Below are 19,787 nucleotides of genomic sequence, written 5' to 3'. Positions count from 1 at the left end.
TATAAATAAGGAAAGTAAAACTATGTAAGTAACTTCAGTTGCTTACGTTGGTTAACATGTGATTACATTAGAATTTGAAACGAAGTTGTTGTGTGAGCTAGTTTATTGCACGATTCTTTAATTACCTGTGGACTACTACGTCACGTCAATCAAAAGACAAAACGTCAAATCCAGCTGGTATGAACTCGGCAGTGGCAGTCTGTCATTTTTAAGTTTGGTGAATAGTTACGATTACGTACATAACAGCCAAAACTACTTTTGTAACATATTTATAATAATATTAATAAGTTTTTATTATTAACAATGAGCCAAGCCGTAGTTGAACCGCCTAAGGAGCGGTACATTCCCAATGGACTTAAGTTCGCTTTCGGTGGCCTTGCTGGGTACTGTATACTAATTTATTATTAGAAACCTAAATTTGTCCTTTATTTCAAAACCAATGTCACGGACCTTTATCTAGGAACGTTCGTTTTGATTCATATTTGATACAAGAAGTGTGATGTTAAATTAAAAGTTATAAAAGTTTCAGTTTTCAGCAGACAAGTTCCTCTAATGTTTCATTCATACCATCATACATTAAGTTTCATCTGACAGAAGTTCATCGTTTGGCCTTGACTCTGTTGCAAAATCTACTTGCGTTGTATGTAATTAAACATCTAACACTGTTACATAATTAATAATTACTTGAGTAATTTTCCATGTTTTTTTTTTCATTCTCATCTCAATCATGGCAAAGCTTTTCGAGCTAAGATAATTATTATATACTAGCTTTTGCCTGCGGCTCCGCCCGCGTGGAATTCGGTTATCGCGCGCTGTTCCCTCGGGAACTGTGCAATTTTCCGGGATAAAAAGTAGCCTATGTCACTGACCCATAAACCAACTCTATGCCTAAAATCACGTCGATCCGTAGCTCCGTTTCGACGTGAAAGACGGACAAACATACATACAAACACACACACTTTCGCATTTATAATATTAGTATGGATGGATAACTAGCTATTAAAACTTTTTGAACATACAAAAAATAGGATATGCTCTTAATTTTTTTTTAAACTGGGCTTAAGGAAATAGTTCCCACTAAACATACTTATTTGTTCATAGCATCTTAATAAAACCGGCCAACAGCGTGTCGGACACGCCCAAAATAGGGTTCCGTAGCCATTACGAAAAAAAAACATGTAATATTATGTGCGTTATAACACAATTAAAACACTTACTACAGTCTTAAAATCTATTACCAGAAAAAGAGCGTATCTTCACGGCACTTACGCCCTTTTGTTGAGAAGCGCAGTTTTTCGGCAATAACTCAAAAACGGTATATTGGATCATGTTGAAAGCAATTTTCGTTGAAAGTATTTATTAAGCGTTACCTTTCCATATTTTTTGCATATTTTTTGGACAAACGGTTTACAAGATAGAGGGGGGGGGACACACAATTTTTGTTACTTTGGGAGTGATTATTTCAGGAAATCTTCACTTAATCAAAAAAGTTTTTGAGAAACCTTACTATCTTTCAAAAGAGCTGTCGAACTTATGTGCCACACGTTGATGCAAGTAAAAAAAAAATTCTGTTACGTGTATGGAGTGCCCCCCCTATAAATATTTCTTTTTGTAATTTAACTACAAAACTAAATAGCGGCTTTGACAAGACATCTGTCCTCCAAATTTCATTGATATATATCTTGTAGTTTTCGAGTAAAATACCTGTGACATATGGACGGACAGACAGACAGACGGACTTGACGAAACTATAAGGGCTATCACTCAAATGTACTTCCATACATTTAGATTGCGGTGAAGGAAAACATTGTGAGGAAACCTGCACGAACCTACGAAGCGATTCAATGGTGCGTGTGAAGTTCCCAATCCGCACTGGACCCACGTGGGAACTATGGCCCAAGCCCTCTTGTTCTGAGAGGAGGCCTGTGCCCAGCAGTGGGATGTATACATATAGGCTGGGATGATGATGATGATGATGACATTTAGATTGCAGCAACTTTTTTTGAGTAAAACAAAACAACAGCAAGTGTCACCCGCACCATGCTACACAATGAAAGCACTTTAGTGAATTTTGCCTCCCTCCTCCAATGCATCATCATTTCTTTTTTTTGATGTGACAAAAATCACCAGACACCCATCTCCAATAAATATGAATAATTCTCAAAACTGACTCTTTTTTTAGGGTTCCGGAGCCAAAATGGCAAAAACGGAACCCTTGTAGTTTCGGCATGTCTGTCTGTCTGTCTGTCCGTCCGCGGCTTTGCTCAGGGACTATCAATGCTAGAAAGCTGTAATTTTGCACGGATATATATGTAAACTATGCCGACAAAATGGTACAATAAAAAAATAAATTTAGTGTACCTCCCATAGACGTAAAGTGGGGGTGATTTTTTTTTCTCATCCAACCCTATAGTGTGGGGTATCATTGGATAGGTCTTTTGAAACCATTAGGGGTTTGCTAAGACGATTTTTCGATTCAGTAATATGTTTGCGAAATATTTATTCAACTTTAAATTGCAAATTTTTATTAAAATCGAGCGCCCCCCCCCTCTAAAATCTAAACTGGTGGGTGGAAAAATTTGAAAAAATTCAGAATGGTTGTAAGTATATCAAACTTTCAAGGAAAACTATAACGGCTTAGTTTGCTTTAGAATTATTAGAGAGTAAATAGCAGCCTAAGGTATAAAGTATACCTAAACTTGGAAGATTCCGTTCCGATATTTTTTTTGTAATGGCTGACCCTATTTCGGGCGTGTCCGACACGCTCTTGGCCGGTTCTTTTCCTTTTAGTTTTAATAAGTTTTTTTAAAGCAATCAATTGAATTTTCACAGTATGGCAGCCACATGTGTCGTTCAACCATTGGACCTGATCAAGACACGGATGCAACTGAGCGGAGGTGCACGCTCCTCGTTCGCAGTGGCTGGAGAAATTGTGGCTCGGGAGGGCTTTGTCTCGCTGTACACGGGTCTCTCTGCCGGGCTCCTGCGACAAGCCACTTATACTACCACAAGGCTCGGGGTTTACAATATACTCTTCGATTGGCATAAAGAGTAAGTGAATTCGTGTTTTAATCTTCTCACTAGATATTACCCGTGGCTTTGCATGCGAAAACCTATCTAGCAGTTGGATTAAATACCGAGATTTTCTTAATTCCCATGGAAATGCCCAAAAAGTAAATCTTGTGATAAAATATCCACGCCAAATTAGTGATATCGCCGGCAAAAAGAATTATATAATTTGTTAAATTGACGAAAGAAAAAAATAACGTATATATGTATTTTATTTGAGATAAGAAAGAAAGAAAGAAAGAAAAACATTTATTCGTGACATTTTTTACAAATAAAAGACAAAGAAAAAAGGAAATAAATTTTGTCACGAAATGGTCCCAACTCAGCATGATGTCAACCTTGCGGCCGACGCTGGTGTTCCGTTGGAACCATTTAAGCGTTTAAAGAACACAACAGCAGTGAACTCGACAACTAAAACAATTTTTTACAATACACAAAACTAGTAGATACGTGTTTATATTATAATATCGCGTCGAAGGTCGGGAGTGGGCGCCTTATGGGCCACTCCTTTGTAAAAGGCCCGCTCGCCCCCCCCCCTCCCTCCCCCTATATACGCCTATGCTGACGGACTAAATATATATTATTAAGAATCTAGCCTATCATCATCCCAGCCTATAGGCCTCCTCAAAGAATGAGAGGGCTTGGGCCGTAGTTCCCACGCGGGATCAGTGCAGATTGGGAACTTCACACGCACCATTGAATTGCTTCGCAGGTTTGTGGAGGTTTCCTCACGACGTTTTCCTTCACCGTAAAGCTCGTGGTAAAATTCAAATGTAATTTTGCACATAAATTTCTAAACACTCAAGAGGTGCAAGCTGGGGTTTGAATCCACGATCCTCTGCTTCAGAGGCGATAGGTCAAACTACTTGGCCACCACGGCTTCTAGCCTACCAGTATTTATGAAAATGATATCGGCATAAAATTCCATAGTTTTTGCAAGAGATGTGTAAAGTTCATCATTCTATGTTGAATTACGTAGATATTAAGTGATCTATATCGATCACGCCGCCATAGTGTGGCCTATTGTATAAGCGGTGATACTTATAGATATGTGTAATTATTATTACATATTAGGCTATGGCAAGTTATCGTAGGCTGTGGCCTAGTACGGAGCTTAGAGGAGGCGGTAGCGATTTATTGGATATGGATATGGTGAATATTTTGCAGGCTTATTTTTTTAATTCTATTTGTAACAGGGACGATTTGCGGAAAAAGGGGAGGCCTTTGCCCAGCAGTGGGAGAGTGGGACGATTTGACAGGCTAAGAAAAAAAATTGTAATATAGTACGACTCTTGACCTCCACACTGTAGTTGTTGTTGTAGTTTATGTATTATATTGTTTATTTTTTTTATTGCGTATTTTTTTATTGTATGATGACCAGATGGTCCCAAAGGAAGACCAGCGCCGTTCGCAAGACCGGCAGATAGCTGGTTTGGGACCATTTCGTGACATACATAAAACTATATTTTATATTTTTCTTTATTATTATTTTGATCCATTGTTCTTATGTTTGTCACGAACAAATGTTTTCTTTCTTTCTTTCTAAAATACTGTATAGTAGCTTCCACTATTATACCACTATTTGACTCTTAACCTTTTGAACGCCACGGTCGGCCACAGAGGATAAAAATAATAATCGGAAACTCGCTCCATAAACGCCACGTAATGCCGACATGTCGCCTATGGCACGATTTTCAGCTGTCGCGTTTTGCCAACCGTAACGCTCAAAAGGTTAAACTCACTCTTTGTCGGACCTTAACTGATTACTCCTCTCATCCACTCAAAGTAGAGGAGGAAAGGGATAAGTCCGCCTTGTGTTTCTTTCTTTTGTACAATAAAGAGTTTACATACATAAAAAAAATGAAAAGATTTATTCATACATACATACATACTGTAAGAACACACACACAAATCACACAAACCCACCCAACTATCACCACCACGCAACACTCCGCGCTCCGAACTCAACCAGAGTAACAGAACCTTTCACCATGCTATCAGATGTTAGAAAAACGTCAGTGTTGTGTAGTGATGATAGTTAGGCTTGTGTAATTTGTGTGTGTTCTTACAGTGTGGCGGTGGAAGAGCTGCATGAACACACATTTGTTGCATAGATCTATCATAATAACGTCGTGGGTAAGCAAAGTAATTATGCACATATAATAATATTATTTAAATTATCAGGCATGCATTTGGATACAACTGATAGATGCCTGTGTATAGCTATGGGTCTAGCTGTTTTAGTTCATTGATATGGACCTCCGCTCCGCAAAGTAACGTCTGATTCAACAAATTTAGTTCCCGCTATGTTCAAAGCGTCGCCTTATCACACTGAGCGTAGATAACAAGTTGCGACACACCGATACGTTACTAGAGCAGTTTGAACTGAAAATTAACGTCTCATTGGCAAAGGTCCTTGCCTATTGACAGTACAAGGAAAATCGTAATTTAGCATTACAATGCCATCCCGATCGATCACGAATTACTCTCTCGCCCTTCGGGCTTTACTAAATTTAAATACATACCAGCTAAAATCGAAGCACTGTATAACTATCTTTCTACCTATATAAACACACGTGGGAAGGTATGCAATTATGCAACAAAAACGTCATGCTTACGCTTAGCGATAATATTTCTCACGTGTTATTTTACGTTCTGCCGTTGCATGGCATTGAATGCTAAAAGCACTGATGTATTAAACTGTAGATACACATTGCCAAACAAAATCCCCATCAAAGAATGTCCGAACTATTTATTTGTTTGTGTAACAAATAAAATCATCACCCACACAAATTAATTAAAAGAATACGTGACAAAATTTGAACCTAGTCTTTACTAAGTTACAGTTCAATTTCGCTAGCGGCCGTATTCCACAATTAATAAAAATATTGACGTGTGCGTAAAAACACTGATCCCACCACACAAACAAATAGAAAGAATACGTTTTGCCTTTGCCCCCCCCCCCTTTATCGATATTTTAAATAAGTATTTATTACGACGAAATATTATATTTATGAAATACGATAGAGATTATGGGGAGGCACGAGCGAGCGGATTTCAAACAGCCTTACCTTTAATGTGCTAACAAAAAAAATATTGTTGCTGTTTATGGTGCCCCCAAGACGTGATGCCCTAAGCAATTGCTTAATTTGCTTATGGGCTAATCCGGCACTGTCTATATATATAAAATTAAAATAATAAACTGACTAACTGACTGTTGATATATCAACGCACAGCCCAAACGCTGCACCTAGAGACCTACTTTATGCCCCTGGTTACCGAAGTACTCGTCAAGACGACAAACGAGTCCAAACTCGATGTGGTCGTGTCGTTTATCACAGAGTTCCTATGGTCACCCACTAGCTTTATCATCAGATCAACTCCATGTTATAATAATATTGCATTGTCATCGGATTTAAGTATACATGCGTGTAAAATTTCAGCTCAATCGGTTGAAGATATCCACTTCAAATTTGAGTTGAAAGATTCCACCCGAGCAAACATAGTTACATTACACTGCAAATAAATATAATGCTTGTAATAAGTTTTTGTTAAAAATTTAATTTTTAATACAAGCTTTTTTGCCGAATGTACTTTTTGTTGACTGTACTTCCAAATTTCAAGTCGGTACTATTAACTATTGAGGAGTTCCCTCCTGCAGAGACGATTCTGACAGAACCACCAAGTTGTCACTACCAGATTATTGTATTGTCACCAAATTTACATAAGTATGCCAAATTTCAAGTCGATCGGACCACTGGAAGTGGGTCAAATTTAGCTTCCAAGATTTGACCCAAACAAACAATAAATAAATAAATAAGCAAACAGGGCAAGCTACAGAAAAGCTTCTAAAAATATCGCCGAAATGTAAGCACTTGTGCAAGTATTTCAAATAAAAAACAATTTGAATTCTCATCCTCCTTGGTTCTGGCTGTTTGCTTCTAAAACCATTGCCAGCGCACGCCGCGCGCAGCTCAAAAAAAAAATTGCAGGCTGTCTGTCAGCACAGTTCATTCGCGGGAAATTCGGCGGACTTCGTATGTTGTGTAATTAAATAATAAGAAGCTCGACTAGTGTGAATAAATTGTAAAATGTATTATAAACCTTGTAAACAGTTTAAAATACTTAGTATGATTTTTTTAGTGTAAAAAACAATAGGTAAACATAGTGATTAATACGGTGTAGATTTGGCGAGCGCTTTATCAATGTTGGCTTTATTGAGGTTTGTGGTTCATAAATTGCTTTATTAATTTTGCACAAAAACGAATAAACCACACAGTCAGACAGTCAGTACATTATATTATCGAAGCTTTATAAAACATAATTAAAATCGCAAACTTCAAGGTAAATATTCAAACGACATAGCTAGGCGACTCGGTAAATAAAATAGAGTGTCGGCAACTCCACTACACTTTTGTTCCATGTTCTGTTGTTTATCTGTTTCGTTTTACTGATATGCTTTCCTGTGCGTGTGACAAAGACAAGGCATATGTCAATGTTGTGGAATTCTGGCAACGTTTATCTTTTAATTAGCAATTTAGAAATGGCTTTAAAATTAATTTAAATCAATATTTCTCTCTGATTATTAGAATTTAATAGAAAAAACAACAAATACTCGCTGAAAGTATGATATTCCATCAGATTTGTTCCGTTTTCGCGAGTGATTTTTGCACTTTTTAAAGACGCACGTGGGCATCGTTACGCTTGCACTGACAACAACGTACTGAGAAAAAAGAAGGCCACATTTACCAAAGTGGCGCTCTTTTGGCTGGGACATATTCGGACGCGCGACTGTGGATCTACAGTTTAATACATCAGTGGCTAAAAGTATCTGTTTTCATAGTTGAAATGAAAAGCTGTTTAATACGGGAAAACACCAACCAATTTTTAACTCGAAGAACCTTATACCTACTGATTGAACACGTATACAAATTGAAATTATGCATTTTATTTGTTTAGGTGTACCTACAGTCAAGGGCAAAGACATCGACACGGCCAAAGTTGCAAAAATATGTATACACGGCCTTAATGTTAAGTGCATAAAGACGTGTATATTACATATTTTTGCGAAATTATATTTATAATACAATTGTTGTTATGAAAATCATTCAAACTCAAACTCACAACATTTATTGACAAGATAACCACACTACATCACAACAAAAACACAGTAAAAACATAAATAGGAGAAGAGAGGAAAATAAGAGATATTGTGCTGTCAATTAGGTATACATCCGAAATGTGTGCTTCTACTTCGTTAAACAATCTACTATTGTTGCACCGGGCATTGTTTCATTCAGTCGTGTGGCAATGACCATTGAACTCCGACCCTTGTGTTGATAACAGCTTCTAATGATAATAATATTATGATCACTTAAGCGATATAAGTGACGCTTAAAACGAGCGGATTACTTTCGTTTTCCTAAGATACAAATGCCTACTGAAGTAATTATCAAAATCAAAACGTTTATTAGGCCGCAAAGAGCTCTTTTACGCCTCATTTTTTTATTTCGGAAATTATTCGGAAATTATTATTGGCAGAAAGAGCTAGCCCGCACTACGGCTAAACCGTCGCGGTTTTTAACCGCGTGGCGTGTATTGTGAATCATGTAAAGTGACATGTCGATGATTTAGTTAGGGTAGATTAAGGGGCTGTTTCACCATCCATTGATTAGTGTTAACTGATGGTTAAATGTGATGCCGGCTCTATTTGTTTTGTTCGAATAGACGGAGACGGCATCACATTTAACCGTCAGTTAACACTAATCAATGGATGGTGAAACAGCCCCTAAAGATAGCACTTTTTTTCAGACGCAACGCGGGCGCGGCGCCCGGCTTCGGCACGAAGACGCTGCTGGGGGTGGCCGCGGGCTCCATCGGCGCGTTCGTGGGCACCCCCGCGGAGGTGGCTCTCATCCGGATGACCGCCGACGGCCGCCTGCCCGCCGACCAGCGACGCAATTACAAGAACGTCGCCGACGCGCTCATCAGGTAATTTGTTAGGGTTCCGTACCCAAAGGGCAGTGCCGGTTTTAGCACTTCCAGCGCCCTGGGCGAGTTTTCCACCGCGCCCACAACTTTTTGGAATTTTCTAGTAAGGGAAATTAAACATTTGCAAATTAAATATAATGACCCGGATAACTCACGTCTTAAATCGAGTTTAGCTCGACATGTTTCGGGCTAATCCGTAGCCCTTCGTCTCAGCGGCTGCTGCAACACGCGCACTGCGCGCCGCCGCTCTGCTCGCGCGACTACCCGACGAAACTGACACCGGCACACAACTACCCGCGTTTTCATCATCATTACAACTGTCAAATGTAGGGTAGCACACAACACTAACAACATCGCTCTGTAAAGGTACGTTCACACACACCGATGACGCAGCACGAGTATTTAACACCGTTTTCCAACTCGGAGGTACCGTCCAACCACTATCCCGGTTGAAATTCGGCCGACGACTAATCTCGATAGCTTCACGCACTTTCCGCGGAATGAAAAATTTCTCTCTCGCAAGTACAGATACCTTATCAAATCTGATATAGTGCGTCGAATCCAAGTTCATTGAGTGCTCGGCCACAGCAGACCCCTTGTCGTCCTGTTTCCTCATACTGCGTATGTGCTCCGATACCCTTGTGGAAACGTTTCGTCCAGTCTCTCCAATATAGCTCTTGCCACAGGCACAGGGAATCATATATACCCCGGGCCACTCAGGACAAACAAACAAACATGAAACAGGTTTCAAACATTTGCAAATGAAAAAAATTGCAAAATTATATATTTGCAGAATGAAACATTTGCAAAATGAAACATTATAGCAAAATGAAACATTATAGCAAAATGAAACATTTGCGAAAAATATTTTGCCCAAACGGCAGAGAACCGTGCGCCAGTTAGCGGAGGCCTTTAATGTTTAATTTTTAACACAATGCTTTTTTGTGTGTATGTTTAAGTGGGTAAGCTACGAGTGGGAGACTGAGTGAATGAGCGAGTAGTGGGGGGGCGCCACAAAATGGTTTCCAAAGTTGGGGAACCTCTGCTCGATGGTGATGTTTGTTTACGGTGTTGTCGTGACCGTGGCGGTGGCGGGTGTGTTCCAGGATCGTGCGCGAGGAGGGCGTGCTGAAGCTGTGGCGCGGCGCCACGCCCACCGTCGGCCGCGCCATGGTCGTCAACGCGGCGCAACTCAGCACCTACTCGCAGGTACCACGCTCGTTCGGACGCCATCTTTTTTTCACAATCGCGTTTTACCCAATTTTAATCGACACAGAAACGTTGAGCGGAGCTCCTACTTTCATGTAGTTTTGGCTCTTCGAGCCGATGCAAACTGAACATAACCTAAAGCAGCGTTTCCACCAATAATGTGCGAGGATCTGCTGCGAGGGATGTGTGTTCATTAACCAATAGAAACTCTTCATTTACCTATCCTCGCACAGCACATCTCTGGTGGAAACAGCTGAGCGGAGCGAGGCGAGGTAAATGAAGCCTTTCTATTGGTTAATGAAAGACACATTCCTCACAACACATCCTCGCACATCTCTGGTGGAAACGCTGCTTAAACCTACCTATGCTTCTGTTTCGATTAAAATTGGAAAAAAACGCAAGTGTGAGAATAAGATTCAGTAAAAAAGCATGTTGGAAAAAAAAGCATTCGGGAAAGAATGCGGAAAATTTGCTACCATGGTTTATATCAATCCAATTAATATAAAATGTAAACAAACTGATTTTATCTAAATTCTTGTGTAAACACCTAGTTGATCGAATCAATAACACATTCATCTATAATTCGTGTCTTTTAAATAGACGTATAATCACTTTTTTCACCAAAATTCACTTTATTTCAATATTTAATTTCCATCTTAAAATCTTCGTCAAAATCTGACGTTATTTCTTGAATGAAACATGGGTATAATCTGTAGCAGCACAGACTAGCGTAGAGATGGTGGTAAATTTGACATTTTAAAAATCGATTAATGCTTGTTTTAATAAGCGATTTTTATTTACTTACGTTAAAATTAAAAAATAGTTACTGTTTTTATAATTGAATAGTCTTTGGAATGAAATCAAGTATTATAATAATAAAATAGACAAAAATACTTAAATATGAATAAGATGTTTTTTTTGTATATTATAACTTTTTGTCAGATTATAATAAAAAAAGTAAATATATTATCCTTTTGGGGGGTCCTGGGTACAGGCCCGGTGTGCTCTTATATTATCTTATATAGACGGTATTGTATATCGCAGCCGGCGAGGTACTCTGATAATTACGAGCAACATTACATTTCAATAAAATCATAACACAAGATAAAGTAAATAATAACAAAACATGCAATTTGTCATAAATACAAATTAATAAATAAACTTAATACATTCGGAACACACAACGAGCTAAAATTATCATAAAGCACAGAGCGTGAGGGTGATCGATCATAAAATTGTGGCATTTATGGAACAGTCGGGTAAGAAAAGGTTCGTTACCTTAACCTCCTGTGGTTCAAAGTGATAGATAGTAGTATAGTGGTCTTTTGAAACAGGAATAAAGTGTCATTTTCTCTGTATCATTCAAATTTACAAAAAAATAAATTCAACTTTATCTATGAGACATTAAGTTTTAAATTTCGATGTCATATTTTGTTGTATGGTGTGCCGCAGGAGGTTAAGTCGACATTTGCTTGCACTAGGGCCTGCCAAAGTTAAATTTCAAACGAAACAGAAACATCACATTGGCATTTGGAATAACAGGTTAATCGGACTGATTCTGACAGGTCAATTAATAAACATAGATAGTCTTGTTTATGTCCAATATTTTGTATTGATTCTTTACAGAATTAAAATAAATGAGTCATTACGGAAAATTTTATTTAAGTAAAACTTAATCAAAAACGAGTATATCCGCCATTCGCATCGATCAGGGATTGTAGTCGCGTTGGCATTGAGCTAACAAGGCGAGAGTTTATGTCCGTTCCTCTGAAACCCTTACAAACATTTCGGCAATGCTCTACGGCAGCTGCCTTAGTTCTCTAGTTATTATTTATCCACCGCTGCACCATCAAACCGCACATCGATTTTCACCAATACTTCAGGATGCTGATGGAACCGTACCAGTCGTTCGCGATATGAGCTTTGTGAATGCGGGGCGTTGTCATAGACATAATGAGGGCTATCGTTTTTTGTCTCACTAGATGGCGCACTGTTGCGTGAGGTTTTTAAGTATGGCTTTCAAAGTCTGTTATTACGGGCGTGAATACAAAGTTTAGATTAAAATCATATTTAATACACCTTTAAACCGTAGTATAAAAATATCGAGCATGCCACAGTGTTGCAAAGTCCCCGTTTTGTTCGGAAAAAAGGGAGGACAAAGGTTTCCGAAAGACAAAACTGTCTCAAAACACAGACATTCATTGCCCCGGAACGCATATTTGCCATAATTAATTTCAGATATTGCAAAATATTCACAAAATTATTCTAATTATAAATAAACCCGCGTAGCTCACCCAAAAACTATGAGATTTGACATTTCGGAGACCTCACGCTACACTAGCGCCTCTAGCGGCGAATTCATTCGCGATAGCCCTCATTGAATTCTGCCAGTTTTTTTTTTAATCTCATTTATTTTTTAAGTCGGCTTAAAATAGTAACAATGTTAGGCCAGGGCCGTCTTTCACCTATTAAGCTTGAGACACGTAGAGTGGTGGCGGGGCGGTGCGGCGCGGTGCGGAGGCGCTACCGGTTGTATTATTCGAGCTAACATGAAAGAGGGCACACAGAATACCGCGCGGGAAATAAGCGTAGCCACCTTCATTATCAGCGACAATTGCAGCTCTTTCATTGATATTAAAGTTTCTCGGCATTATCAAATAAAAAACGACGCAAGTGTTATTATTGATGTAAAAATTACAACAGGAATATTAGCCCTGACAAACACTGATAATTAACTAGACTATGTTTGATTCAAACTCTTACGAAGTTGTTTATTAAAAAAGTGTGGTATTGATAAGAAACTAGGAACCGTTCAAGTTAATACTTAATCCGGCAAGAAACTCAACGAGGTATATATATTTTTTTTTTAAAACAGTTTTACAATATTATTAAATGATATGTATACATCACAAGTATTTAACACAACTTTATTTTAACACAGTAGGTTCGCTATTTGAAGGGATCGCTAATGCGGATCGGAATTATTTCCAAATATCCCTGTCCATGATATAATCATTAACTTTATAATACGCCTTTGATATTAATGTCTTCTTGACAATAGATCTGAATTTGTATCCGTTTCATTTTAATATTTTTTGGAATTTTATTATAAAAACGTATGCAATTTCCCAGAAAAAGACTTTTTGGTTTTAGCCAGTCTAAATAATAACAAAACATGCAATTTGTAATAAATATAAATAAATACAAATTAATAAATAAATAAAATTAATACATTCGGAACACACAACGAGCTAAAATTATCATAAAGCACAGAGCGTGAGGGTGATCGATCATACAATTGTGGGCATTTATGGAAAATGAACAGTCGGGGTAAGAAAAGGTTCGTTACCTTAAACTCCTGGGGTTCAAAGTGATACTAGTACATATTGTTACCTAGCAATAAAACTTATATCTTTTGAAAAAGGAATAGTGTCATTTTTTCTGTATCATGCAAATTAAAAAAAAAAATCACTTTATCTATGAGACATTAAGTTTTAAATTTCCTTGTCATATTTTGTTGTATGGTGGGCCGCAGGAGGTTAAGTCGACATTTGCTTTTTTTTTTTTTTTATTCGACTGGATGGCAAACGAGCAAGTGGGTCTCCTGATGGTAAGAGATCACCACCGCCCATAAACATCTGCAACACCAGGGGTATTGCAGATGCGTTGCCAACCTAGAGGCCTAAGATGGGATAACTCAAGTGCCAGTAATTTCACCGGCTGTCTTACTCTCCACGCCGAAACACAACAGTGCAAGCACTGCTGCTTCACGGCAGGATTAGCCGACTTGCACTAAGGCCTGCCAAAGTTAAATTTCAAACGAAACAGAAACATCACATTTGCATTTGGAATAACAGGTTAATCGGACTGATTCTGACAGGTCAATTAATAAACATAGATAGTCTTGTTTATGTCCATATTTTCTATTGATTCTTTATAGAATTAAAATAAATGAGTCATTACGGAAAATTTTATTTAAGTAAAACTTAATCAAAAACGAGTATATCCGCCATTCGCATCGATCAGGGATTGTAGTCGCGTTGGCAATGAGCTAACAAGGCGAGAGTTTATGTCCGTTCCTCTGAAACCCTTACAAACATTTCGGCAATGCTCTACGGCAGCTGCCTTAGTTCTCTAGTTATTATTTATCCACCGCTGCACCATCAAACCGCACATCGATTTTCACCAATACTTCAGGATGCTGATGGAACCGTACCAGTCGTTCGCGATATGAGCTTTGTGAATGCGGGGCGTTGTCATAGACATAATGAGGGCTATCGTTTTTTGTCTCACTAGATGGCGCACTGTTGCGTGAGGTTTTTAAGTATGGCTTTCAAAGTCTGTTATTACGGGCGTGAATACAAAGTTTAGATTAAAATCATATTTAATACACCTTTAAACCGTAGTATAAAAATATCGAGCATGCCACAGTGTTGCAAAGTCCCCGTTTTGTTCGGAAAAAAGGGAGGACAAAGGTTTCCGAAAGACAAAACTGTCTCAAAACACAGACATTCATTGCCCCGGACGCATATTTGCCATAATTAATTTCAGATATTGCAAAATATTCACAAAATTATTCTAATTATAAATAAACCCGCGTAGCTCACCCAAAAACTATGAGATTTGACATTTCGGAGACCTCACGCTACACTAGCGCCTCTAGCGGCGAATTCATTCGCGATAGCCCTCATTGAATTCTGCCAGTTTTTTTTTTAATCTCATTTATTTTTTAAGTCGGCTTAAAATAGTAACAATGTTAGGCCAGGGCCGTCTTTCACCTATTAAGCTAGAGACACGTAGAGTGGTGGCGGGCGGTGCGGAGGCGTACCGGTTGTATTATTCGAGCTAACATGAAAGAGGGCACACAGAATACCGCGCGGGAAATAAGCGTGGCCACCTTCATTTTCAACGACTATTGCAGCTATTTCATTGATGTTAAAGTTTCTCGGCATTATCAAATAAAATACGACGCAAGAGTTATTATTGATGCAAAAATTACAACAGGAAATATTAGCCCTGACAAACACTGATAATTAACTAGAACATGTTTGATTCAAACTCTTACGAAGTTGTTTATTAAAAAGGTGTGGTATTGATAAGAAACTAGGAACCGTTCAAGTATTAGGTAACGCAATTTTGGTCTTGTAAAACGTTACGATTCGTTACAAGGGCGGGAGGGGGTAATATAATGTCCTCAAAAGTGGGAAATTCGCATCATCAGTAGTTGTTCTTGACCTGTAAATGCTCTCATGCTGAGATGCCAGTCTGACTGTGCCAAAAATGCTAACTTAATTTAATAAAATAAGAGCGGGAAAGCAAACCACGGCCGGTCACGGCAACGGCGGCGCGCCGGCGCTGCGCTCATATCTAACACACATATTATAAGTACTCTAAGATGGGTTCATAAACCGATGACAAATGACCTGCATTATATTACTGACTTGTTCTACCAGTAAGATATCCATAGGTGTTAAACTAATGTAATAAATCAATTAAACAGATAAAGTTATAATTATATAAACTGAAAACAGCAATAAAAAACAACAAAAAACGACAACAGTAATGGCGGCAAGACGAATCGCTGTCGCAAATGTTTTTTTTTTTCAGACAGACAAATCAGTAAAGTCCTTATTCTTAATGTCGCTCGAGTTCAAATTATCGTGCGATTTATGTTTAAAAAAATTAAAGTGACATTTTGAATAGAGAAAATGTTGTGTCTATGCATACTATAATAGAGGTCCATTTAAATTGTTCATTTTGACAGCTGTTCCAAATTTGAAATTCATTACTGTACTATATTTGATACTGTAATGAACATTACGGTACTGTTGTTACCTACTACCACAGACAACTAGCTTGTCATAGGAAAATCGGTTGTTTAATGCTGGTCATTACCAACGGTTTTTGAACACATTATACATTTATGATATGGGTATTTTGCAGGTGGTAGGACCTTGTGCAAGGTCCGCCCGGATTGCTACCACCATCTTGCTCGCTAATCCTGCCGTGAAGCAGCAGTGCTTGCACTGTTGTGTTTCGGCGTGGAGAGTAAGACAGCCGGTGAAATTACTGGCACTTGAGGTATCCCATCTTAGGCCTCTAGGTTGGCAACGCATCTGCAATTCCCCTGGTTTGCAGATGTTTATGGGCGGTGGTGATCTCTTACCATCAGGAGACCCTCTTGCTCGTTTGCCATCCAGTCGTATAAAAAAAAAATATGGGTATGGATAGATAAAGGAATTAATTTAATAACTGACGAAGGTTTTCGTACCCCCACTGTAAGGTACCTTAAGTAGTAGTAGTTTGTTAAGGTACCATCAGCCAAATATGTGGTCTACCACCCTAAAGTTAATAATCGTTTGCATGTCACAAAACAAGAATGCCAATAGACGTGTCTGTCAACTTGAAAGTTCGACTTTAGCGACATATCGTCACTACTTTAAAAAAAGCTGGTATCTCAAAATCGATGATCTTTCCGAGTGAACTTAATGAACATTGTTTTAAGGGTCAAATTTGTTGACGTATTGATTTGAGATACGAGATTTTTTCAAAGTAGTGACGATATTCATTTGATAGGATCTGGTTTAAAAATTGATATACCACTTAATTTTGGCTGATGGTACCTTATGCTTGTATTTCATAGTTAATGTGGCTGTAATGTAATATGTAAGTGACTTTACAGGCGCGCGAGGTGTTCGTAGCGTTCGTGCCGGACGGCATCGCGCTGCACTTCTGCGCGTCCATGGTGTCCGGTCTGGTCACCACCATCGCCTCCATGCCCGTAGACATCATCAAGACAAGGTCACTGCTCTCCCATTGTAAAACACAACACAATGTCGACCGGGTAGCCAATTGGTTGTAGGACTGTGAAGCTTGAGTTCCCCTTACTCTCCACTCCGAAACACAACAGTGCAAGCACTGCTGCTTCACGGCAGGATTATCGAGCAAGATGGTGGTAGCAATCCGGGCGGACCTTGCACAAGGTCCTACCACCTGCAAACATTGACAAAGTTGACATTGTATTGCAAAATGGCAGTGAGTTGACTCAGTATGCAAAACACCGTCCATTATATAGATTAATACACCCGAGAACAAACATTCGTATTATTCCTACAACTATCTGCCCCGACCGGGAATCGAGCCCAGGACCTCAAGCTTCTTAGTCAGGTTCTCTAACCACTTAGCCATCCGGTCGCCCGAATTGTAATATCATCATCATCATCCCAGCGTATTTACGTCCCACTGCTGGTCACAGACCTCCCAGAATGAGAGGGCTTGGACCGTAGTTCCCACGCAGGCCCAGTACTAATTGAGAACTTCACGCACACCATTGAATTCCTTCGCAGGTTTGTAAAGCTTTCCTCGCGATCTTTTCCTTCACCATAAAAAAGCTCGTGGTAAATTTTCGAATGTAATTTCGCACATGAATTTCGAAAAACAGACGTGCGTGCTCGGCTTTGATCCCACTCGCATTTACCCCATTTATCCCATTCGCTTTTATAATAATAGCTGGATTAGTAGGAAGAACAATATTGACGAGTTAAACCTCTTTTTCAGGATTCAAAACGCCGCCAAAGGCCAGAGCCAACTGTCGGTAGTAACAAACCTCCTGAGGAACGAAGGTGTTCTGTCCTTATGGAAAGGGTTCCTGCCATATTACGCGCGCCTCGGGCCACACACCGTGCTGACTTTCATATTCCTTGAGCAGATGAATGCCGCTTACTTTAAGTATATGTAAATTGAATATTGGAGGGTAGAGACGAATTTGTAACGCCCGAAAACACTATTAGAAGCGAAACTCCTGCCTGGAGCGTGAGTAGACTTTTTTTATTTTGCTCAGTTAAGTCTAAAATATGTATAGATCTATTGAATAAGGTTTTTTCATCTCTCCTGTTCGGAAAGTTTAATTTTCATTGGTAGATAGCCGGGTGGAAAATTGCGTTTTCATCTCTAGGGTGGAAAGTATTTTTTTTTTTGATTAGCCACGGTGTCGAATATAATTGAGTCACGTCAATGACACTTTTTTTTCACGTTTCGGCATGGCCATCTAGATGCACGTCGTGACCAAGGAGCTTATATACAACACTGAAGGTTGAACGCCGAACATCCGTTTGAAACAAGAAATTTGATCTTTATGACGTCACGAACATATTCCATCTCTTTCTTTAGTTAGGTTAAGAAAGAGATGGAAGTCATTCGTGAAATGTGAAAAAAGAGATGGATAAATAAGTAATAAAGGTCAAACTTCTTCGTTCGGCGTTCAACCTCCAGTTTTGTATATAAGCTCCTTGGTCGTGATCAACTCGATTTTTTTTTATAGTCGGCCGTGGCAAGTGGCCAGTCGAAAAGGTACCGTTGGAGGTTGGATACAAGTAAATTCAATTCATTATTATTCTCATTTTTTTTTGTATTTTACTTTCCTCACAGTCTAACTAACTCGGGTGAAATTACCCATTTCCCCTCGAACTATTATAAATATCTCGGGTGAAATGGATCACTTTCCACCCTTGGTTATCAATCTACTATTCCATCGTATTTTGTCGGAAAAGTTCGTATTTATCTAGCTTTCTCAACTAGTTTACTGGAGCTAATTGAGTAAGCAATATAAATGGGTCGATCAACTTTGTCTTGTCACTCGTTGCTATAGTTACGGTCTCCTGAGTCACTCTTTAAACCGTAAGTTTATATTAAAATTTGCCAAACATGCATTTTTGTGGTAGTTTTAAGCCCCCTTCTATAATTGGTCATCTAATAAACATATAGTTGTTGTTAGATAATTGATCCACCCAAATACGAACTAATTCGACATAATACGATGGTTGATGGCAAAACATGATTCACTACATCTATCTCTATCTATTCAAACTACAGAGGCCGTGTTGTCTAACGCGATGACGTTCGCGATCGGATTCACTGTCTCTTATACTGCGTGACAGAAAGAAGCGGTGAAAACGATTGTGATTCCGAGGGTGTGACAATAAGGCATCAGATCGATTCACAAGAGCTGCAGGGCTACTACGAAACTCGAAGTTCGTATCGTACCGTCCCTCTCGCTCTCGTATTAAATAGTATAAGTGTCAGAGGGACCGCACGACACGAACTTCGAGTTTCGAGTTTCGTAGTAGCCCTGCTGGTACGAACGAATTGAACGAAAGTAATGTCGCTTAAACATTTTTGTAGGAAAATTACTGATGCATACTGTTGTCATATTATATTTAAAATACTTTACCACGGTGTTACTCAACGAGAAAAATCGTCTCTATCTTGCAAAAGTTAAGTATATTTTTATATGGCAAACGAATGAAATATAACTGAATGGTGTACCATTGAATGGTATTAAAATTGTTTTTTAAGGTTAAAGTTACCTATTTGGAACACCACTTGTGATGGAGCGCTATATTTTTTACTCTTTCTAGTTTAACTCATACGTCCCCCTGCTAACTATCGTACCATCAGCCAAATAAGTGGTCTACCAATTTTAAACAAGTTCCTATCAAGTTAATATGTCGCTACAGACG

General features: G+C 38.8%; 1 protein-coding gene across 1 annotated transcript; it reads left to right on the top strand.

The window, feature by feature from the left end:
* The first annotated feature begins 190 nt into the window (after window positions 1-190).
* Window positions 191-19,781, top strand: LOC141440997 (mitochondrial 2-oxoglutarate/malate carrier protein-like). The gene is made up of 6 exons (XM_074105597.1): window positions 191-383; window positions 2,833-3,051; window positions 8,881-9,060; window positions 10,167-10,269; window positions 16,952-17,070; window positions 17,827-19,781. The coding sequence occupies exons 1-6, from the start codon at window positions 304-306 to the stop codon at window positions 18,005-18,007; spliced, it is 882 nt and encodes a 293-aa protein (XP_073961698.1). The 5' UTR covers window positions 191-303; the 3' UTR covers window positions 18,008-19,781.
* Window positions 19,782-19,787: the final 6 nt, after the last annotated feature.

This window comes from Choristoneura fumiferana, chromosome 23 (assembly GCF_025370935.1).
Source record: "Choristoneura fumiferana chromosome 23, NRCan_CFum_1, whole genome shotgun sequence".
In the NCBI taxonomy this organism is placed as follows: domain Eukaryota; kingdom Metazoa; phylum Arthropoda; class Insecta; order Lepidoptera; family Tortricidae; genus Choristoneura; species Choristoneura fumiferana.
The sequence above is the reverse complement of the archived record's forward strand: the minus strand, read 5'-3'. Positions and strand labels throughout refer to the sequence as shown.